General features: G+C 45.5%; 1 protein-coding gene across 2 annotated transcripts in view; it reads right to left on the reverse strand.

Moving 5' to 3' along the window:
• PTPN1 (protein tyrosine phosphatase non-receptor type 1) overlaps nt 1–11,494 on the reverse strand; it is a 66,125-nt gene extending 54,631 nt beyond the window's left edge. For both annotated transcript variants that reach the window (XM_081832597.1, XM_081832596.1), the window contains exon 1: nt 11,266–11,494. Coding sequence is in view for 1 of the 2 variants with exons in the window: in XM_081832596.1 (XP_081688722.1) it covers nt 11,266–11,328 (63 nt within the window). In the remaining variant the exon portion in view is untranslated. The remainder of the gene's footprint in view (nt 1–11,265) is intronic.
• Between the last annotated feature and the right edge of the window lie 12,697 nt (nt 11,495–24,191).

The raw sequence follows: 24,191 nt of genomic DNA on the forward strand, positions 1-24,191 counted from the left end.
CGTGTCCATCCAGCAGGAGTGGTGCCCCTCAGCCTAGCAGACCATTGCCAAGGTAGGCTCAGACAGGATAGTCCTCAGACTTTTCAAGAGAAGACCAGAAATCCAGATTTGTATGTCACTTCTCCTGATTCAGAAACAATGACAAAAACTTAAACTCTTCTTAAAAAACAAAAACAAACAAACAAAAACACTGTGTGGACCCTGCAAAATAGGACTGCGGGTGGCCAGTTTGACCTCTAGGGTAGAGGACAGAAAACTGGGTAAAGGTCTCAATCTACAAACTCTCTATGTCCTAATAAATTAGGAGACTTCGCACAATTCTTGTCTCTCTTTGCAGCTGTGCACCGGCGTGAGCATGGCCACAATGCTGCTGTCAAGTTGGATTCAGGACACAGGAGATCTCAAGCAGAGAAGAACATCAAGGCTCTGACACCTAATTGTCCTCCTACAACATTTCCTGCTTATTAAAGACCAATTTATGATGCATAATACACAGTAGTGCATGTAAAGCACTTTGCACAGCGCCTGGAGCACAGAAACAGAACTCAATAAATGTTAGCTGTTTAATGGGTTCTATTACGAATGAGGGTAGAACATGGATCAGACTGTGCATTTCTCCCTTGAATGGGAGGTACTAGTCCAATTACAAAACCCAATAATCCTTTTTAGACATAAAAAGCATTTCTAAGGAAAGTTTCTAAGGAAACGACATTGACATTCATCAATGTGGTATGCAGTAACTTTATAAAATAATCTGATTTACGCTCTCACTGGGCATTGTAATTATTTTTAAGGACATAATAACGGATTTTTAAAGTTTTAAGTTGAATAAAGATCCATCTCACTTTTATTTTTTTTATTTTTTTAAAATTATTTATTTATTTATTTGACAGAGAGAGAGATAGCGAGAGCAGGAACACAAGCAGGGGGAGTGGGAGAGGGAGAAGCAGGCTTCCTGCCGAGCAAGGAGCCCGATATGGGACACGATCCCAGAACCCTGGGATCATGACCTGAGCCGAAGGCAGACGCTTAACGACTGAGCCACCCAAGCGCCCCCCATCTCACTTTTAGATAAGGGGGAATCACATAACATATAAAGCTACCAAATCCAGAAAGAGTAGGACACGAAGCCCCAAGTTTTCCAGAAAAGTTGCCCTATTCTCCTGGCTCCTCGTGCGACTCTGCAGTTGTAGAATGTTAGCTTCGAGTCATGCTGTAAGGCGATCTCGTCTAATCACCACATTTTACACATCCTGCATGTAGCTCTTTCAAGGTCCCACAACAGTCGAAGGCCAACCGAGAGCCCAAACCCAGCCGTCTTTTTCCATTACCTCACAGATCCCTGGGGAGAGGTCTGTTCAGGGTGGTTGGTTAAGGGTGGTAGCAGGGCAGCCTGGGACTAAAGCTTGGAAACACAATTGTCCTATGTGAACTTAACTGGGGACAGATTTAAGGCCCAGCCCTTGGGAGCAAAAGGCCCTATCGACCGAGGGCACAGGGTGGGGAAGGTTTCTGATACACAGCCAACCAAAGCCTCGCTTCAATAGTACATCTCAGGGTCAATCATGCACTTTTAAAAATCCTCTAATATTAACTGTGCCCTTTTAGCCACCAGCTTGGAGCAAGAGTTCCAAACCTCTATGAAAGAATCTAATTCACTCACTGGAAAAGTAGAGAGGTCACTAAGCAAAGGAATTAATGATTTTAAAAGAATGTTACTATGCTTCAACTATCCAACTTCCAAAGTACTGAAAAAGTGTTTTGTGAAATGCAGGCCACTTGAGAATATAGATTGTGTCCTACATTCGAAATCTGTCTTTCTAGAAAGCATGTTTTAATGTCAAAGGATATAAAGCAAGCTGTGAACAGGAGACTAAAATTAGCTCAAACCACAAATAACCTAACACACTTATCACTTCCTTATGATCAACCTACAAAAATCAACATTAAAGGAAGGCATTTACAAAACTAAGGGTGTGACGCCAATTTATGCCTTTAACTTCAGCTGTATCTTTTCTTCCTTCTAAAACAGACCTGACATGTAAACATCCCCCCAAAATGACATTTATTAATTTGAAGACAAGTACGAGGGGAACATTTAGAGCTAAGTTTTGCCCTGTAAATAAAACAGCATGTACCGTGCAGTTCTTAAGTGGTTAGAATGGTAACCACCTCCTCAAGCTGAAGATAGGAAATTTTAGAGGACGGACCACACCCATCTCCAGCTGCACTTCACACCAAGAACTAGGGACACGCTAGACTCCTACTTCAAACCGAAGCTTGCCTCCATCTCCTAAAACCATTTATTTCCTACTTTCAACAAGAACATCTTCCAGCAAACAAAGTCTGTTGGGAAACACAAAAGTTTCTTGTCATCAAATAATGGAGCAAGTTGCAAAAGGAAGCTCAGTTGACAAATACACGTTCATTAAAAAAAAAAAAAAAAAACCACAACAAAAAAACAACTAGGTTTGTTAAACTTTTACAGTGATTCTCTCCGCATGATGAATATGTTTTGTGAGTCTTCTGGAGAGAACACAAGCTCACAAAAGACAGAAACAAGTGGTTAAGGAAAGGTGTGGTAGAACCTGCCAACGACCTCTGTGCGCTCAATACTGTCCTCACTCAAACGCTCAGAAGCATTCTTCCTGGCAGGCAGAAAAAATAAGGGAAAGCAGCAGACCTGGGTGCTGCGGCAAGAACAGATAAAATCAAATACCGCTTACGACACTAGTTATTTGCAGGGTATGCTAAGAAAAACTGTTAGTGGGAATGTGAAGGAATATTTAATATACTTTGCTAGAAATGGTACCATCATGGGTACATAAAGGATCCGTTAAAACCCAGAATCACAGGGATGTGGATTCTCAAGGACTGTTCAAAAGACGTGACCAGCTACCCTACCGTAGCTAAATCACCGGGTGCATGGGGGACTGCTCCAGAAATGTGGCTTTGAGCCGGTAAACCTGATGTGGCTTAATGCAACCTCCTGACCTTGCACCATTCCACTGCACCCTCTCACCCCACCCCGGAGGAGGATGACCCAAAAGACCCTGGCAACAGGGAGGTGGTATCCAGGTCATGGAGAACAGTAACAGCGATGCTCCTAGATGCTCCTGACTCTAAGACACTGTAAAATACAGTCCCAATCAGAGGAAAAACAAAGCAGAACAACAACAAAGAAACACAAAACAAAATACCCTCCCCCCCAAAGAAGACCATGAAGTATCTTCTTAGAGGCACCTTCTCTCCCTGCAAAAGTGAGCTGCACGAGTATTTATGACCTAGTGAAGGCATTTCTTTCCTTAGCCCTTGCAGAAGCAAACTAAGCCCTATTTGAATAATGAAGCAGGACAAAATCTAAAAGAGATAAATATAACAGTGACAAATGTTTAACCATCAAGGGAATTTAAAGCTCATTTACCACATTACGCTAAATGCAGCTTGCCTATTTGTTCTCTTGAGTGAAGTTATATTCAGAAGTGATTTCATCCACAGGCATTTTTAAGTAACCTCTTGTTCTTAAGAGAACTCCAACTATTTGGAATAATTACTTGATGTTCGCTTTCCTGTAAGCAATTCACCATAGTGTATAATTTTCTGAGTAATCAGTACTCATCAGAATAAAAACTAGCAAAGCTGTTCAGTGAAACTTAGTGTGGCAATTTTAAAATGAGATTTCTCAAAAGGAAGAGATGCACCAGTAAGAAGCCCATTAAGTAAGAAAAAAGAGTCAGGGGAAAAACATTTCATGAGAATAACAGATCAGGAAGACTTTTTCCTTCTCCAATCACTAACTAATACATTTAAAAAACACAATTTTGGAAACCTAGTTTTGCTATGCTCATCTTATCTTTGCAAGTGGTGTCGCTTGCCCACAAAAGCCACAAACACAGCCGAGGTTTTTCCTTCTTCATCTGTAAAAGAAAACATGCCCCACTCAGTCTTTGGGAAGTCTCTGCAAGTAAGAGAGAAGGACCCTAGGACACAAGTCCACTTGGGCCCAAAGCTTTACTTCAACAAGTGGTAACCCCTCAATCAGGAACCTGAATTTCCCAGCACAGTACCAGATTCAGAGTAGGAAGCAATGGGCGACGTGGAAAACAAACTGCCTCACTAGAATCATAAGCATTCAGAACTGCAAACTGATGTCACATTTTTTTTTAAAAGACCAAAAATCATTTATTAATAGTTGTTATTTCGTCTGCAGTGTGACTCGTACCACATCCCATCAATGGATATGGGGGACTAGACTTTTCTTTGGCTATTTATTACAGCAGAAAAAAGTCTTCCAAGTGAAATGGTCTTGTTTCCAGTTTTCAGACATTCAAAATTTATAAATTGTTAGTAAGATACCCGTGATTATGTCACGCTGCCTAGCTAAAAGGGCAGTAGCCAGTGAACTATGAAGTCCACTTCTACAAAGTATTATTTCTAAAATGCTGGAGACTTAGGTACTTTCTTCTCAAACATGGCAGCTGTGTAAACTATCATACTATTCAAATGAAGTTTAGACCAGATGTAGGTTTCTTTCTAAAATTACATCATAAAGGGCAGCTACCCTTCGGGTACCTAGCTGGGGTTGAATCTTTCGTAAATTCTCAAGAATCAGTTCCTCTACCTTTTACAGGAAAAACCACCCAACTGCTACTTAGAGAAAAACTGCAAGCATATTGCATATGTCAGTGCTACTCATTTTCTCACATTACTAAATCACATGAACCCTACTGATTAAAAATGTTTAATACTTCTTGTGGAAAAAAAGACTCAATTCTTTTGAATCGTTAACTATACTCACAGATGACTCGTATACATTTTTGAGCCTAACTGTACTCACCAACCAACACCCACACCTTACAAAACTGAGTAACCGGGCGCCTGGGTGGCTCAGTTGGTTAAGCGACTGCCTTTGGCTCAGGTCATGATCCTGGAGTCCCAGGATCGAGTCCCGCATCGGGCTCCCCGCTCGGCAGGGAGTCTGCTTCTCCCTCTGACCCTCCTCCCTCTCATGCTCTCTGTCTCTCATTCTCTCTCTCTCAAATAAATAAATAAAATCTTTAAAAACAAACAAACAAAAAACTGAGTAACCACTGCAGTGTTTACAGGGATGACTTCGGGAACATTAAATTCTCTTTGTGAGTACATTACAGACTTTTATTACTTGACGTGAACCCAGTGATCAGTTAGGCCAGGATCACTTTTACAAAGGAAGGGACTGAAGAAGAAAGTTAGCACAGTTAGTGACAGAGCTGGGACCAAAATGAAAGCAAAAGATTCAACTACTCTCCTGGCCCGAAGGGTGGTCTGATCAAAGACCAAAAAACATTTGCCTTTACCATTTATACTTTGGGGGGTGGGGGGAATCACAGACTTTGTAAGGGTTGTTACTTTATGGAGAACCATAATCAAAAATATTTTACAGGGGCGCCTGGGTGGCTCAGTCGTTAAGCATCTGCCTTCGGCTCAGGTCATGATCCCGGGGTCCTGGGGTCCCCACGTCGGGCTCTCTGATCGGCCGGGAGCCTGCTTCTCCCTCTCCCACTCCCCCTGCTTGTGTTCCCTCTCTAGCTGTCTCTCTCTCTCTCTAATAAATAAAATAAAATCTTTAAAAAAAAAAATATTTTACAAACCAACCACATGCAAAGCCCTTCCAGAAGGCACATGAGAACACGTCAAGAGGGATGAGGACAGAGTAATTCAGTAATTCTTAGAGCACCTCCAATTCTCCTATTAAGTTCATCTCAGTCCAAGTACAAATTTGTTATTAAATGTAAAGTTCCTATAAAACAAACTGCTGGCCTCAGCTTCTAGTAGGTAAGAAGTCAAGCCTTTCCTCCAAGCCACCAGGGCAGGTGGTATTAAATTGCCTCAATAGGCCATACCTTAAAATGTGGTGATTTTCTCCAAGAGTGACCTCTGCTATCAGTACTACGAATGCAGGCTAATCTAATTGTTTCTACCACCCCCTCCCCACCTAGAATGGGAGCTGGGAAACAGGTCTTGTTCGTCTTCATACTGCCAGAGCCTGGCACAGTCCTGCCAACCAATTTTATCCCAACATTTCTTAGGCACTTTGTGCCAGGTGCAGAGGACACCAAGATGAATGAAAGAAGGAAAAGCTGACCTCAACAGCTTGGACTCCAGAGGATACGGGCCCTGATGGAAAGAAACAGTGCCTTTAAGAGCAGGGCTTTAGATGAGACAGGTATGAAGCTGTCTGGAAACACACACACAGGGGAGAGAGCAAAATCCAAAGCGAGGAGGCACACATTTGAGCTGGGAGACACGCAAGCTAGATTGTGGGAAAGGCAGCCTGGACAAAGTGTTAAGCCAAGACATAGAAGAGTGAAAGCTAAGGATGATGTTGGGGGACACTGTACCTTCTAGTGTGGCTAGAATAGAATGTACATGGGAGGGGATGGCTGGAACCTGGCTGCCGTGCTAAGGAGTTTGGACCTTACAGATACTACAAAGGCCCTAGAAGTAGTTCAACAGAGTGATAGTCTCAGGTCTGTTTTTTAACACAATTATTCTAGGGATAATGTCAAAAATATACACAGTGGGTGGGGGAAGATGTGAAGAAGCTGTGAAGGGACCATATTAATTCGTTACCAGTTTCCCTCGTTTCTGTGGTGTGGAACTAAAAATGACAAGTGTCTCATAAGGAAGATTTGAGAACCTAGACCCCTGTAGTGGTAGAAAGGATGCCAGGGTGGCCAATCAATGACATGTGGTATAGAGGGAATCAAGGACTATCCCCAGCATTCATGGATATTCAAAACATGCACATCAAATGACTGGTACCAAACTATAATGTCCTGGAAACAATGACCCAGCTAGACTTCCCATTTTCCCCCCAGAACATGGGCAGTAGGAAGAAACACGCCCAGCCTATTTGTCAGTATTAGTTGGTGACAAATTAACCAACAAATTAACAAACTGACAAAGTAACAAAAATGAACAAATTAACATAAACACTAAGGAGGAATACCAGCTTGCACAAAATATGCAAGGCTCGAAGGGTAGGTTTACAAAAAAGTACCTGCTTAATAAAACCATGGCACAGGACAAAAATTGCCAAAAGGATTCTGCAAACTAAAGATCAGAAAATAGACAACTCAAGAAGGGGGATGGGGGAGAAAAAGAAAAGGCACAATTATTTCAGCAGTTTATAGTCTGAAAAACCCTTACAGGGCATGTTTAAAAATGTGTTTCTATTATGAAATTCACTATACATTCAATTACATTATTCAATACCAGGTATTTTTATAGGTCTGGGGGAGCCATTCATGCTAAAATGTAAACACAGTGAGGAGGCTGTGGAGCCCAAAAGTTGATCAACTGGTAACTGAAAATCGTCAGCATCACCATGATTCCCTGGTTCACTTTTGAGAGACATCTGATACAGTTTACATACTTCCAAAAGTACCAAAGTATACCTATAAATATGCCAGGGATGCCAAAGACATAATCATAGCAAAATGTCCTCCCCTCCACTATTTCTACTTGTGCTCCCAGTTAATTTGAGTCCAGACAATTACAGAGGTCTTCCCACCATTTCCAAAATGGTGATCAGACACCTAAATTTAGTTCACTCAAACCAGGGCTACAGAAGAACATTTAGATCTAATGGGTCACTCAAGATGACTAGAACTTCCCAATCTCTCCATGTCATTTCCGTTTGTCTTTAAGTGAGTCATAGTGTATAGATCTTCCTCCCCTGCACAAAATACAGTTTTTCTCTGAAGAGAATGGTATTGATATAAAAATTATTAGGAAATTTTAATATTCATCTGCTTGGACTGTGACAATGGAAGCTGTATACAGCAGGAAGGAATTTGAGTGAACTATGGTTATAACATGGTTTTAACCCAGTCAGGCATTCGATCATATTTCATAATAAAAGCAGCTATAAAAACAAATGTCAATTGGAAGAGTGGCCCACTTTACAAAGCCTGCCTCTAAAATGGAATAAATCTTGACTTCAAGTCATGAGCTATTGTTGCAAACTCCTTTATCTGAAACAATCACATCATTCACACTGAAAAATAGGAACAGAGAGTCAGAGAATCAAAGAACTGGAGATGAGACAAACAGCAAAACACCTGACCCAAACCTTAAACTACAAACGGAGGGCAGCTCATTAGCTATTTTCATTCATTCCAGCCCTCTCCTCTCTCATTCCGGCTCTGAAAACCAATCCCTTTCCCCGAGTCTGCGATCTCTTTCCTCTTCTGGACAGCCAGACCAACTCAAACTCCAGGCTACTATTACTTCCACTTTTCAAAACAGGCACACAATCGCTTAAATGACAGAAAACTATTTTTAAAACCATCTATCTACATATGCTATCAAAGCTGACTCTTTATATATCTAAATGCTGATTAGTATCTATGCGATTAATAATTAAAAACACAGTTATGCTCATTTTATCGAGTTGAGATAGCACAGAATCTTTGCCTGAAACATTTGTTTCCTAAGCCACCACATTCCTCGGCATTCAAAGTCTACTTCACCCTTTGTTCTTCTCCCAATTGTTTCCAAGTTTTTGCATCTTTTTGCTTTAGTTAGGAAAGAAGTATAGTGAGAAATAACTGCACTGCCTCATTTACAAAATTTTAAGCCAAAATTACACATTATTTTTCTAATCACCATAGACTACACAAGCTCAAAATGACTTTGGTAGAAGGCTGCCCTCACTGTGACATGCTATAAAATATTAATTTTTTTACTTCTACTTTCTGCCAACGATGCACACATTTCTTTGAATTCTTGAAAAACAATGGTTTTGGTAAACTGACACGCACTTTGGGAAATTTGCCACTTTAGACTCAAGGTCATTTGAACTCTACATTTTTAAAAATGCCCCAGTTGCCCAATAAAGAGCCACTTTCAAACTCAAAAAGGAGAGGAGATTCTGATTTCAATTTTAGAAAAGAAAAATATCTGTACAGTATAGGTGAGAAAGCCTATAGTGGACAATTGTCTAAAATAAAAAGAAACCACCTCCAGGAATGTGCAGTCCACTAAGAAGCTGGGGAAATCTCAACACATTGCAATGCGACTAACTCCTGGCATTCAAATGTGGTAGACACACATAAGAACGATGAGGGAAACCAACATGCTTCATGCTGGTGGCGTGTGCAACACAGTTTTAACAGTGCTTGGGTGATGGATTTCCCACTCTGCCCTAAAACAGTAAGAAATAAAATTCAACCAAGAACTGTGGGGGTTTTTTTCCCCAAGAACTTTTTAGAATATGAATTTGTTGTTGCCAGCTTAGTTTCAGTACAAAAGATTTTCTCCAATGCTTCCTAGAGGCCATCTACACTTGTGATGGGGTATATTCTAATCAATACTTCGAACAACAATTTTTTCATTTAAAGCCACTTGAGACTCTACTGCATTAGATTTGATGCAGAAAATTTGTCTACAGGGGCGCCTGGGTGGCTCAGTCGTTAGGCGTCTGCCTTCGGCTCAGGTCATGATCCCAGGGTCCTGGGATCGAGTCCCACATCGGGCTCCCTGCTCCGCAGGAAGCCTGCTTCTCCCTCTCCCACTCCCCCTGCTTGTGTCCCTGCTCTCGCTATCTCTTTCTCTGTGTCAAATAAATAAAATCTTTTAAAAAAAAAAAAAAGAAAATTTGTCTACACATTCTCAAAGTTACTAGTGGAATTCATTCAATTAACTCAGAGATGAGACAGAATACAAATTTCATATATTGATTCAGCATACTTATACAGATTACAGTGGTTACAAATATTAGCCTATCAGAAGTTAATATCCATTACAGTCCTAGTAAGAAGAATCCTGTCAGATAAGTTTGATGCAAATCCACATGAAGCCAGGCCTGCCAAAAAAAGGCTTTTGTTAGTCAAGCATACCAAAGAACCGCTTAAAGCTTTTTTCCTTTTTAAGTGGAGCTCAAAATAGACTTTAATACTACCAGCTGATGGATCTCACAATTTGCCTTTTGAGACTATAAGCTGAAAACAGAATAAAATGCATTCTCCCTTTACACAAGTAACAAAAATCTCCCTATTCTGTCCATCGCCTATTTAAAATACCGAGTGTGGTTTTGGTTAATCCTCTCACAACCCCCGCAATGACATTTAATCAGAAGCTCGTATTTTCTTTAGAGAATTTAGCTGCTTATGAAAGCAGACCTTTTCGTGTTGTTAATCTGATGCTGCCGATAGGTGAGAAACCCTACCTTTCTAACTTTTTTATTCATGAACCATGTAACCCACAAGGAGATGAAGACTGGGAGGACTCGATTATCTCAGCCAGGGCAAAAAAAGATAAGATGCTCACTGGGGAAAGAAGCTATTTTAGAGAGGGCAAAAAACGTTAACCTTCCCTGTTTCCTGCCTGAAAGGGTAATATTTTGGCCCCAGAAGAGTGAGTATTGCAGGTCTTCTGGCTGAAAAGCGCTTTGGCCTGATCATCTCAGGGCTTGCCGCTGCTCCTCATTCAGCGCACAGTGCAAAAGTCTCTTCCTCTGACAGATCCTCCCTGATCCCCCTTGAGGTGGCCCACCTTCCAGGCAGTGACTCTACCCCGTTACGGTGTTTTGTTTTCGTCACAGCATTTGTAACAATCTGAAATGATTTGCTCATGGGTTTGACTGCCCTATTCGACTCTAAGCTCCGCGAGAAATAGGGTCTTGTCTGTCTTGTTCTGCAAACCCTACTTCCAGCGCCATGCCCAGCATAGAAAAGGCACGCCAATTCATGTTCACTAAATGAATGAACAGGAAGGGGGAAGAGGACTGTCATCCTTGGGACTTGACACACACTCAGACGAGGGGAAAGGAAATGTGAAGGAGGGAGGGGGGAGTAACCCTTTCCCCCAGGGAGACAAAGGAAGAGAGTCTGAGGTGGTCCAGTCTAGAAAAGGAAGTAGTGGGGGTGTTCCATCAACCCCAGGGGACAAAGAGTGGATAAGCAGGGGGGCGGGGTCAGGGTGCGAGGGATTCGCGCTGAGAGCACCGACCGGTGGCCTCCAGGCTTGAGGGGCCACCCGGGCTGGAGGATATAAGGTGGGTGGGGAATCAAAGGGGTTTGAGAGGCCCCGGAGAGACGCAGGCCGACCCGGGGGACAAAGAGAGAGGAGGCCGGTCTCTGCCGCCGTCGGACCGAATCCTCACGCAGCACGGCCGAGGCGGAGAGTGAGACCCAGAGGGAGGACCGGGTCCGGGGGTCTGAGAGGAAGGTTCTCGCGGCCTAAGCTAGGGGCCTGCCGCGCTCCGGCGCGCTACCCCACCTGGTAAATGGCCGCCCAGCTCCCGGCCTTGTCGATCTGCTCGAACTCCTTTTCCATCTCCATGACGGGCCAGGGCGGCTGCTGCGCCTCCTCCTGGGCCCACTGCACCGCCTGCTGCTCTAGGCCGCGCCGCGCTCTCAGCTCTGAGTCCCGCTGCCAGGCTCGACTCCCGCCGCTACTGCCGCCCTAGCCGCCGCTGCTTCTTCATGTCAACCCGGCAGCCGGAAGTACGCACCGCGCTACCGCGGGCTCCGCCCCCGCGTGAGAGAACCAATCAGCATTCGAAAATGTCGGCAAGCACTTCCGCGGGGCGGAGCCGGGGGGAGGTGCTGGGGGAAGTGGCCTCAGCCCCGCGAGACGTCCGGCAGCGTGCGCTCCCTCCCTCCTCCCGCCTCGGGGGCTCGGGGCTTGGGCGTGGCCCACGCCGGTTGCCTAGGCGACCCTGGGAGCCCCGCCCACGGAGCGTGGGTTTGCAAGGCCCCAGTGGGTCTTGGGTTCAAGTCTCGCCGCGGCCCGTTGAGTCACAGAGTGACCCTGAAGTAGCCGTGCATCTGTCTTTCAGCGCCAGGATCCTGGCCTCAGTGCTGCAAGCTGGAGTATGGGCCGAGGGCTGCATGTCTTCCCCTCAGGCCAAAGGTCTGCCCCTTTTTCGAGGGTACTATCCTTGTCTGAAATGCAAGATTTCTGTTTGCGGTCTCCTATCCTGGGCACTGCAGGAATGAATGGATTGGGGTCTTGGAATGATTTTCAGTATTTCTCAAAGTAGCAAGGAAATCCTGCTCAGACTGGACTCAGTGGAGCAAAAATTACGTGGTACGTTCATGTATTGAATAATGCAGATTTCTAGAAGCACCTTAAAAGGATTCAGATACCAGGAATCTGTATTTTTCACCAGCAGCTCCAGCTACTATACCTGTGGTCCTTAGAGCACATATGAGAAAGTCTGGGCAGGTTGCCTTCCTGTGGGTTCTGCTTTAAGCCATTCATTTCTGGGCCTGGCACATTATATGGGATTGTGAACTGCGTGGGGTCAGAGGACCTAGAAAACTGAATCATCGTTTTCATTGTTCCCATCTCAGGCCTGCCCAGAGAAGCTGCCTGATGTCACTGGTTGAATTCCAGCTCATTCCTTGAGTGCTTGTGGCAGGCACTGCGCCTAGCGCTCCAAGTACACATTCTCATCTAATTTCTACAACAACCCTACAATACGGGCACTATTATTATTCCCATTTTATAGATGAGGAAACTGAGGTGCACAGAGGCAAAATCACTTGTCCTTAGTAGCATTGCACATTGGCACGGAGGCCAAGATTCTCACCAAGTCTCCAGGGGAGTGCTTGCTTTGGAGCCAGACTGCCTAGGTCCAAATTCCAGCTCCACTAAATGCTAGCGCTGCAACTTTGAGCAAATTATCTAACCTCTCTCTGCTTTTGTTCCCTCCTATGTAAAATGAGGACAACAAAGGTACCCACCTCATAGAGGTGGTGTGAAGCCTGAATGATTATATGTTGCTATAGATCTTGCTTTTAGTGTAGTGAGTGGATCAACACATTATTAGCCCGCATTATTATACACTTTCAAATAATAGCAAATAAGGAGGTAAATGAGTAATTATTGAATAAATACAACTGGTTTGATAGCCAATGTATTTTTTTTTAAAGATTCTATTTATTTATCAGAGACAGAGAGAGAGAGCACAAGCGGTGGGGGTGGGGGGGTGGGTATCAGGCAGAGGGAGAAGCAGGCTCCCCGCTGAGCAGGAAGCTCAATATGGGACTCCATCCCAGGAGCCTGGGATCATGACCTCAGCCAAAGGCAGACACTCAACCCGCTGAGCCACCCAAGTGTCCTAGCCAATGTCTTTAGAAACTGAGTATTCCGTGGGGGAAAATTAACAGAAGATGCCCATTCTGGTGAAAAGTTTGGAAACCCCTATACTTGGAAGCTGCCTTTTCTTTGAGCGTTAGTTTGTCTGGAACGCACAGAACTGAGAGCTCCTTGGAGGAACAGAGAACAGGGCTGGTTCATTCCTGTCCTCCTGAACTGAGCTAAGTAAATAAATCAAATATCTATCTGGAGCCCAGGTGGCCTGCATGCCTGCAGGGAGTGCCACTCAGTGACTGGAACGGCCTCAGGGTGGTTCCAAAGTTACGCACAGGTTCTTGGGGGCTACAGGAGGCGGCTAATGCAAGGTCCGAGTTTGGACTGTTTCATGGCTGCATTAATTTCCTAGAGCTGCCGTGTAACAAATGATCACCAATTTGGTGGCTTAAAACAACAGAAATTTATGTTCAAACAGTTGTGGAGGCCAGAAGTCTGAAATCAAGGTGCAGCAGGGCTGTGCTCCTTCCGAAGGCTCTAGGGGAGAATCTTCCTTGCCTCTTGCAGCTCCTGGTGGCTGCAATCATTCCGTGGCTTCTGGCGTATCACTCCAGTCTCTGTGTTCATCATTACCTGGTTTTCTTCTCTATCTTCCCCTCTTCTGTCTGTCTAATCTCCCTCTGCCTCACTCTTATAAGGATACCTGTCACTGGATTTAGGACCTACCCTAATCCAGGATGATTTGGCAATCCCAAGTGATCCAAGATGATCTCATTTTAAGATCCTTAAATTAATTACATCTGCAAAGCCCTTTTTCTGAAAAAGATCATATTCTAGATTCTGGGGGTTAGGACTTGGACATATTTTTTGGGGGAGGCCCCAATCAACCTATTACCATGGCAGAGGGTGAAACTGGTCACAAACATTGATCCTGAATGAAATCCCTAATTTCAGGTATCTGCTAATCCCGTTATATCCATTCTTCACATAGCAGTAGAGCTTTTAATATTTGGATCATGAAACTCTAATACGTAAAACCTTCCAATAGTTTCCCATCCTTCTTAGAATGAACCCCAAATAAATCCTAACCCTGGCCCATAAGACCCAGGCAACCTGGTTCCTGCCCACCTCCCCAGCCTCTCCCCTCTTTTCATACTCCATTCCAGACAGGTCCTTAATACATCGAACTAGTTCCACCTCAGGACCTTTGCACCAGCTGTAACTTCTGCCTGGACCACACTTCCTACAGATCTTCTCACCCTTCAGGTCTCAGGTCAAATGTCACTTCTGTAGACAGGTTTTTTTCTGACACAGAACAGAGCTTGTCTTGTGCACCATGGCATTCACCCCTGTCTAAAATTCCCCCGCAAAATTATTTATTTGTTGGCTTGCTTTCCTCTCCTGCCCCCCCCCATAATGTTCTATGGGGGTAGGGACCTTGATTTTCTGTCTGTGTCCCAAGCATCTGATATTGGGTCGGGAGGAGGGACCCAAGGTCTTCTGTGGCTCTCTGTAGCTTGCTTTTCATCTGTACAGCTCCGCCAGTTCCTGCCAAGGCCTGGCCGGGAACCAGCCAAGCCCTGTGATCCCTCAGAGATTTGATGGTGATGATTGGTACTCTTTTAGTGATGACTATTTAGAAAATAAACAAATGACCATGTGTCATGATAGCTAAAACCTTTTCCCGGCAGGCATGCCTGAGGAATGGGCTCATGCAATTTATTAGGCTTTTCCTTCATGGATTTAGCTAATGAAGGAAATCAATGACCCATTAAACTTTTTAAAAAGTCCTAAAGAGCTGTCAGTGGAGAAGGATGGCTGTTTACCAAGCCTCCAACAGATCATCTGCTCCTAACTTAGCCGTGTCAGCAAGTTTCCTGGTAAAAACTGTCCTGGTCGTTTTTCTGGGAGATAGCCCAGGTTAAGAGCTTGGGATCCGGAGTGAGACCAAATTGGTCTCTGATGAAATGTTGCTTCCTCAGAGAGGCCCTCTCTGATGTCTTCTAATAAACGGTATCCCAACACCCTATCCCTTTTCCCTCTTAGCACTTACCAGGCATTTAAGGACTTATTTTCTCTCATCTGTTAACATGTGGTATTATGTTCTGTATTTGTTTTATGTGTCTATCATCCAGCTCCACCACTAAATATAAACATCATAAAAGAAAAGAGACTAAGTTGATTTGGTTCAATGCTGTCTGCCTTGAGTGACAGGTCATTCCCACATGAGCACCGGAGTCCTCAGAAGGTTCCAGAAACCAAGATGACAGGGCTTCTTTCTACCTCAAGACTCCGAGCTCGGGGTCATCCAGCTCCCTTTGTCCACTAGTGAGGACACACAGCCAGGAAAGGAAGTGGCCCTGTCGTCTGAGAATCACACATGCCCTCCTAACATAGTTTAGCACCTCGACTGGATGGATGGCCGGTTTGGGGTCAGCCAAAGACCTCCCTGAGAATAACTAACTGGGGACAAAGCCAAGGCCCACAGCACTGGAGACTGAGTGCATAGCGTTTCAGTCTCCAGCCGCAGACTGCACTGTGGTCTTGCATTTTATACTTCCCAACAGCCCTGCAAGCCTCGCATTATCCCATTTTGCAGATGAGGAAATGGCTGTTCAAAGAGCAAAAAGAGGTAAAATCAGTGAATACCCAATACAGAACGCTGGCTTGGACACAGCAGATCAGAAGCTTTTACATCTTGCATCTGCTGCTTACTTGCTTTGAGGCCTTGGGCAAGTTGCTTAACCCCCTGGTGTCAGCCTGGATGCTTTCCAGTGAGAAAAACCCAACTGAAAGTGGCTTTCACAAAATGGGGAATTTACTGGCTCATGAAACTGGGAAGTCCAAAAGTGGCTTGCTTCAGGCATTGCCCTATCCAGGAGCTCAAACAATACCGTCATGACTCTCTCCAGCTCTCTTATCTGCTGCCCCCTGTGTTAGCTTCAGACTCAGATAGGCTCTCCCCCTGAGGTCGCCAGGATGGCCCCAGCGGCTCCAGGCTCACATCCTGCCAGCCCAGCAACCCCAATGGAAAGAGTGCTTCTTTTCCCTGGTGGTCTCAGCGCAAGTCCTGGCCTTGAATCTCATTGGTCAATTGAGTCTCACATCTCTATACCAATCTCTCTGTCCAAGAGATATATTTGCAAATGAAGAAACTGAGGCCCAGAGAGGTCAACTTCTTAACCAAGGTCACACAGCTATAAGTAGCAAAGTGGGATTTAAATATGGGCAGTCTGGTTTCAGCACCTCTGCTCTTGGCCATGCTCTACGGTCTCTCCAAGAACTCCCATGAGCACTAAACAAATAATCACCATGAAAAGATCAGAATAGTGATAATAATTGTCACTTACACTAACATGGTGGAGCCTGTATTATTTTCCCCCACTTGAACTGAGGCACAGAAAGGTTAAGGAACTTGCTGATGGTCACACTGCTAAGAAAGGATGGAGCCAGGATTTGAACCCAGTTTAGCTCTAGATGCTGCTCCCAGTTCTGACATTCTGTCCATAGATACCAGTTCTGCACTGTTTCAGAATTCTGAGCAAAGTCTGCAGTCCAGAAGCTCCTCACTCACATCCTTACCGGACTCCCCCACCTCTCCACCCCCAGAAAATATTTTAGACTATTCCAAGCCATTAAAAATAAAAACAAAAATAAATCCATAAATCTAATCTGGAGCTGCCTGTCTTGAAGGATGACTGCCTGGGCAGGGGGTGGGGGGTGGGGGTGGAAAAGGCGCTCAGGGGAAACTAGGGGAATCACGTGTGTTCTGAGAAAGAGGGTCAGAGGCACGGGGGGAAGGTTCCAGGAGGGAAGTTAAAACCCGAGGATGGAAACTAGACCAGGCCCCATGCTTTCAGCAAAGGAGGAGTCCGGGAGGGTTTCCAGAGGCCACTGCAACTTCTCCTACCCTCTAGTTTAGAGGGTTGGAGGTGGGGGGACACTTTCATTGCACACGCAGTGAATCTGGGTAGAGGTTCTGGAATCCAGCTGACTTGGGCTTGTGTGCCCTTGGACAAGTCCTCCACCCTCTGCGGTCCTCGGCTTTCAGTCTTCTTCCATCACAGGGATATGATGGTCAGACAAAAGGGTGTCCAGCTCAGTCTCTAGTTCATGGCAAGGAATTAATACCCATGGCTGTTGTCATTCTGACTGTGTAGGTCGCTGAGTGGGAAAAGCAGGCTGCCACGGGCTTCCAGACGTTTCCATAGTATATGTGGTAAGCTGCTGTCTACCATCTCTAATTTTTGTCCTGCTGGTGGAGGTGAGCAGGGCCAGCTTTGCGGGCATGTGTGCAATCTGTGCATATCCTTATGAAGATTTTGAACTTCTTGGTAATTTTTGAACAAGGGACTCTGTGTGTAGCTAGTCCTAGAGGTGAGATCTCGATTTTCAAATTCTTGAAGTAGGGCTAGAAGCCATTTCTGTCTTTGAAAATGGAAATGGTCTCTCCCCTTTATTCTGGGAAGAACCACTGCTCTTGGGGGGAAGTCCTAAAACACTGACATTGTCCAGATACAATGATTCCCCATATTGGATTGTATACTATTGTTTAGTAACAGGAATTAGAATAGCTACATGTATTGGGTGTTAACTGTGGGCCAGGTTCTGTGCTAAGCTAGCATTTTACCTCCATCATCTCTCTAGATCTTCCCAACGAACCTGTGAGTGGGGCTCTCATTAACCTAATTTCAAGATGAGGAAACAGAGTGGTTATGTAACTTGTCCACTGTCCCACAGCCGCGTTGGCATAATGAGTCGAGTGGGTCTTTACATTCTAAGCTTACATTTAGATAGAAATGTTCTGGGAGGGCGCCTGGGTGGCTCAGTTGGTTGGGCAGCTGCCTTCGGCTCAGGTCATGATCCTGGAGTCCCTGGATCGAGTCCCGCATCGGGCTCCCTGCTCGGCAGGGAGCCTGCTTCTCCCTCTGACCCTCCCCCCTCTCATGTGCTCGCTCTCTCTCATTCTCTCTGTCTCAAATAAATAAATAAAATCTTTAAAAAAAAAAAAAAAAGAAAAAAAAAGAAATGTTCTGGGAATCCTTGGGAGAGATGTATGTCTTTTTGATCAAGTATTGCTCTAGTAGTTTTTGTATTTGAAAACGGAAATAGCCTATCATTTGAGACCTGACTGTGCAGAGAAGGAGCCCCTGACCCAAACTTTTCTTCTTTTGCTGGAGGCAGACATGTAGAGAGGACCCACACTTGAAGTGACCGAAAGCAGAGGGACCCAGACTAGGGGGAATGTGCTTACAACTCTGATGCTGTCCTCACCTGGGCTGTGGGGACCACACAGTGGATGGAGCTCCCCCACTGCCCATATCTGGGGTAGGTAAGGAAGAGGAGGGTTCAAAATTCTAGAGAGAAAGGGTCAGGAAGCCTCCCTCCAGGAGAGGTAGGCTGGCTCCCACAACACGGTGGCAGGCTGGAGAGAAAGGAGGGTAAAGACCAGCATGAGAGAAAGAATGATCCAGGTACCTGGGCTCAAGGAGCTATTTGTTTACAGATCCATCTTGCATGTTCCTTTTCTGCAGTGTAACACCACCTGCTAGTGCCAAGGCTTTAATAAAATTTCATCTGCTGCTATGGACTCATCTTAGCTTTGGGGTCAGATATTAATTGTCACCAACGCAAAATCTCCTCTTTTTTTCATAGAAATAGGATTGCAGCCAGACAAATACCTGCCAGCCAAAGACTACATTTCCCAGCTTCCCTTGTAGCTAGATATGCCATGTGACTACATGCTGGCCAATAAGACGGGGATAGAAGTGATGTGCTCCACTTCTAAATCACACCCTCAAAGACTGAGGGGGTGCTGGGGGTGGGGGACAGGGGAAGTTCTTTCTTTCACATTTTCCTCCATCCTGCTGCCTGCAATGTGGACATAGTGGGCTCCAACTTGAACTGTGCATTCAAGGGCAACAATGCAAGGGAAACAAGAGAACAAGATAGAGGGAGCCTGGGACCCTGACTCCGAGGAGCTTCCCCATCCTCCCCAAACTGATCACACACAGATTGTTACATGGGAGAGACATAAAAAAGGGCTGCTATGCAGCTGATATGCATGGATCCGGTCATCCTGGTTCCTTACAGGCATCATTCTGATTGTTAGAAATGAACTGCTTTGTTGAAGCCGATGTTAGTGGTGGTCTTAGTTATGATAATTGAGCCTATATTCCAATGAACCCAGCCATGATCTCGGGGGCTGTTAAGGAAGAGGGCAGGCTACTGCTGCTAGGTCAAGACGGTGTTGGGGACAGGCGCAGCATCCTGGTGCAGGCAGTTAAAAAATGGCAGTGGCGGGCAGTGGAAGTCCTGACAGAGATGGCTCACTATGGTTGCCAAGCAGCCCCAAGGACAGTCCATGGGACATGTAAACATCCTGCCAGAGATTCTGAGTAATATCCTGCAGAAAGAACCTGATAAAAATTTGGTCTTCCTATAGTCATGGGGTCCTCCCGGAAATTTGGGGGATAGCTGGAGTTATAAACAGTGCCCAGCCGATGTTAATTCCCTTCGGAGGCAGATACTTTTGGTTGTCTATCTACCCATCATTCCCTTTCCCTTTCTTCTTGGTTGACAGAGCCCACCCATTATAACAGAGGCTGAAAAAGTGAAATGTTCCTTTTAGAAGCCACCTTCGCCGTCCAAGCATGGCTATATGACTCTATCCCAGCCAGTGGGATGTGAGGCAAAGTCTGCCCAGGAGCTTCTGGGAAAGGCTTTTTCCTCTCATAAGAGAGACATGTGAGAGGAAGTGTGCCTTTTCTTTGCCAGGCTAAGGCTGGAGGAGCAGAGAGATAGACAGCACCTGGGTCCTTGGCAACATCGTTGGGTTGTTAAACTGTCCCTGGAACCACCTAGCTCTAGATGTCTTTGTAAAGACCATAAATGGTTTTGTTGTTAAAGCCACTTTGGGTTGGCTTTTTTGTTACTCGCAGCCCAAAACATGCTAATTGATCCACTGCCTTTGTCTTCTTTCTCTACTTTCCTCCAGCCCTATGGGTCTCAAGTTGAACCACATGCCTTCTCCAGAGCACCAGTTGCTGTGGAAGTCAAGATCTCTTGGAAACCACCTGCGTCAACTTGTCACCACTGTCCTGAATAAGAACCTCCCTGTCACTCTTTACTTCTTCATTTCAGGAGTGAGATCTGTATCTGGGTGGGGTGAGAGCAGAACTTCAGCCTTTGTGCGAACCTCATTTTGGCATGGATCGATCCTCTAGTATTGGTCCCATCAGGTCACCTTTGTGTCTCTCTCAGCTGACTAGGAGCCCCTCACAGGCATGGACTGTGTAGTATTCATCGTGGCACATCTCCAGGGTAGCTCAGGACCTGGGCAAGAGGAGGTGCTCCCTGAATCCTTGTTGAATGAATACATGAAACAATGAATCATCTAAACCCAATGTTATCACCTCCCTAAACAGAGCCGATTTCCCTCCCCACTGTCCTCCTCCGCTACTCTAGGACAAGCCAGTTCTTGCAGAAATAGAGCCAGGAAGAAAAAGTCAACCCAACTCTCCTTGCAAAGCAGCTTCTAATCCTCCCCTTAAAATCCCTTTAACCCACTCGCTATCAGCCTCAATTCTGGCTCAGCACCAAGCCAACTCTGACCCAGGTCTTCTCAAAGAAGGGAAAGGGGGAGGAGGGAGAGAAGGATGGAAACTGTATTTAAGACACTTCCAGAAACATGGAAGAAGTAAAGATAGAAGAAATCCAGAGCGGGCCTTCTCTCCACTCGGAGTTCTAAGTGCTAGCATCGGGGGCGGGACATTTTTATTTTTCTCAGTTCTTTTTCTATCACAAAAGGAATACACATTTCATGAAGAGATCTTGGAACGTGCATGTGAAAGAGAGAACACTCACTTCTTTGTCTCACTGCTTATGATGCTCACTGTGTTAACATCTTGGTGCGTGTGTTTTCACCTTTCTTGAGTTCTCCACCTCTTCCCCTCTACCTCCATCTCCCCCTACCTCAGCCCCTCTCCTCTCTTCTACTCTGTCTGTCTCTTTCTCTCCAGGTCTCTGATTCTTTCTCTCTTTCTCTATCAAACTTAACTGTTTCCAAGTTCTTCGCCCTTCAGAGGGGATCATTCCTCCTGCTAAGAACCCATCCACGTGGTCTAATTTCCATCTCATGAGACAGCTGGAAATCAAGTCGCCTTCCCTCCACAGTGCTTTCTAGAAACCCAAATACAGTGTCCTCTATGAACTCTGGTTGTCACCGCCTCTCCTTGCTGTAAATTGTTGCTTCAGTCTCCTCTCCAGCTCCCTCTCGCTCTTCACAGGTCAGCGCAGAATGCTTTCGGCTGCAAGGAACATTCGATCTGACTAATGGCAGCTTGAGCAGGTCATAGTTTATTTTCTCCACAGACGAAGTCTGGGGAGAGGTGTTCTCTCGTCATGCTGATGACCTGCCCGCATTTCCTTAGTGCACGGTGTTCACACCTGCAGCTCTCTGGCTGAAAGTTTTCTCTGGCCATGGGAGTGCACTCAGCTCATTGTAGGGCCTGGCCAAGAGTGTTGGGGAATTTGTGTCTTCAGAAGCAGCCCTCAATCAGTAACAAATGCAAGCTGGTGAGTAAGTACCCCAGTTCCTTGTCCCTTGGGGATGGCAGCAAAGAGGCGTGTTCTGCAAACTCTCCCAGTGGTCCTCAGTGAGAGGGACCCCCACTTGCCTGTAGTGGTGACCTCACCTGCTCACGAATGCCCTTCACTTCCCCATCTCATTTCCCCACTCCTGAACTGATGCCTCCTGAGATCGCCTCTTGAATAATTTACTTGCATTCAAATCCTTGCCTCAGAGTTGGCTTCTGGAGGAACTCAGCCTAAGACAGCACACTTTTGGCTTTTCCTTTTGTCTAACTCAAAGGCTTCAAACAGAAGTAACTTCTCCGACCACTGTGACTCCACAAACTTCTAGCATCTTTAAAATAGCACTGCATCCCAACTTCTAGTCCTCAAGACGTCAAAAATATTGGGTTTCCATCCAGGGGCCTCTATCATAGCTGCTTTGCCCCAAGTACTTCGCATACACAATAAAGTGATGTTAGGAGCCCTCTGGCCCTCTGAATCACTCAGCCAAGTTCAGAGGTCATCCAGCAGTTGGGGACAGCCACCTTTCCTTTCAATAAAATGGCACCCCATCCCATTCCTACCTTGCACCGCCCCCTCCCCCCAGCTCCAAGTCTGTAGAGCCATGAGTCTAGCCTGAACCGAGTGATGGAAGGGAGGGAGGGTATAAAAGAACTCTGAACCGGGGGCGCCTGGGTGGCTCAGTTGGTTAAGCAAGCGCCTTCGGCTCAGGTCATGATCCTGGAGTCCCGGGATCGAGTCCCGCATCAGACTCCCTGCTCAGCGGGGAGTCTGCTTCTCCCTCTGATCCTCCCCCTCTCATGCTCTCTGTCTCCCATTCTCTCTCTCAGATAAATAAATAAAAAATCTTTAAGAAAAAAAAAAAGAACTCTGAACCGAATCTGAGATTGAAATTATTTCAAGTACATTTTCATTGAAATATAACACATATACAGAAAAGTAAAGCTGTTGTAAGTACAGAGCTGAAAGAATTTCCACAAACTGAACATACTCATATATCCTGCATCCAGATGAAGATACAGAACTCTACCAGGCCCCTAGAAAGCCACCTTGTACCTCTTCTCATCACTTCCCCAGTTCAAGGCCTACCATCACCCTGACATCTAACACCCTGGATTAGTTTGGCCTGTTTTCGAACTTTACATAAATGGAATCATGCAGTGTTCACGCTTTCGTTTCTGCCTTCTTTAGCTCAACATCATGACCGCGAGATTCATCCGTGCTGGGGGGAGTCGTGGCTCACTTGTTGAGACTAACATTTTAACTTGAGTTTTAAATTTTGAGAGCTGAAATGAGACAGCTTTGGTAACCAAAATAGCCTGACAAGGAATGGCAGAAAGGTAGGTTGAGGAACCCCACCCCTAAAGAGCTGCATGATTTGGGGGAAATGACCTAACTTCTTGTTTCTCTGTTCCTATAAAATGGGAATAATATGGGTTCCTACCTCCTAAGGTCACGAGGATTTAGTGAGCTAACATATCCGAGGGGTTTAGGGCCGTGCCTGGTGCGTAGGGAGCACTCTCTGAGGACTTACTACTACCACCATTACTCAATGATGTTTATTATTACCCAGAGGGGAAAGGGAGGTTTCAACAGAGGATATTCGGCCGTAGTTATTATAAAAATAAAAACAATTTCATAGTTACATCTCGACGAGTTGAGACATATCACTAAACCGGTTAGACATGTGTCATCTCAGTTAAAGGGCACATCAACCTTGAGAAGCTAATATGATAATGCTCATTTGACAGATGAGAGGCAACTCCCTCAGGGTCACACACTGGGTGCGTGGTGGAGCCAGGGTCTCTCTGACCATGGAATCCTGTTCTTCTCTTTGTCCCCTGCTGGATCTAGCCATCTTCAGGATGCTTGCTGGGGTGACTTCGCTGGGCTGCCTTTGGCATGACCACACCCCTGCCCACCCCCGCCCCGCCCCGTGCAGTGTTTTCTTTAGAACTTACCAGACTGTTTTCTGTGTTGATTTTCCCATCCACCTGACCACAGGAGGCTCAGTCGTTCTTGTAGGTTTCAAGAAATTGTGAATTACCAGGTGAGTCAGTCATACTCAGCAAACACGTCCTAAGGTAGCTCCACCGTGGCAGTATGGTGGCTGGAAATGTAGCGGGGCGGGGCGGGGCGGGGCGGGGCGGGGGGGCGGGGAGTTGGCTGAAATTAGTCAGTGGAGGTAATAGAATTCTCCCACTACAAATCATGAAATTGGTTCTAACCAACAAGAATAGAAGAGGAACTTGTTAGAAGGACACAAGGCACTTTATAGAAATAGAGAGAACTTTCTAGAGAGAAAGCTCCAGAAGCAAGTTTGAAAAGGATTGGAAACAGGATGCTCTGGAGGGTCTTGGCTGCATAAACTGGCTAGTGTTCTCTTCAGCTCTGATGATGTGTCACTTAGGATGTTTTGGCCGCAAGTAACAGAAAACTCAGCTCAAACTGGCTTAAGCAGTAAGGGAGTTGGTTGGTAGGGCAATTCCAGGGTTGGTTGACTCAGAGGT

Source organism: Leptonychotes weddellii, chromosome 10 (genome assembly GCF_054177405.1).
Source record: "Leptonychotes weddellii isolate Sample4059 chromosome 10, ASM5417740v2, whole genome shotgun sequence".
NCBI classification, from domain to species: Eukaryota; Metazoa; Chordata; class Mammalia; order Carnivora; family Phocidae; genus Leptonychotes; species Leptonychotes weddellii.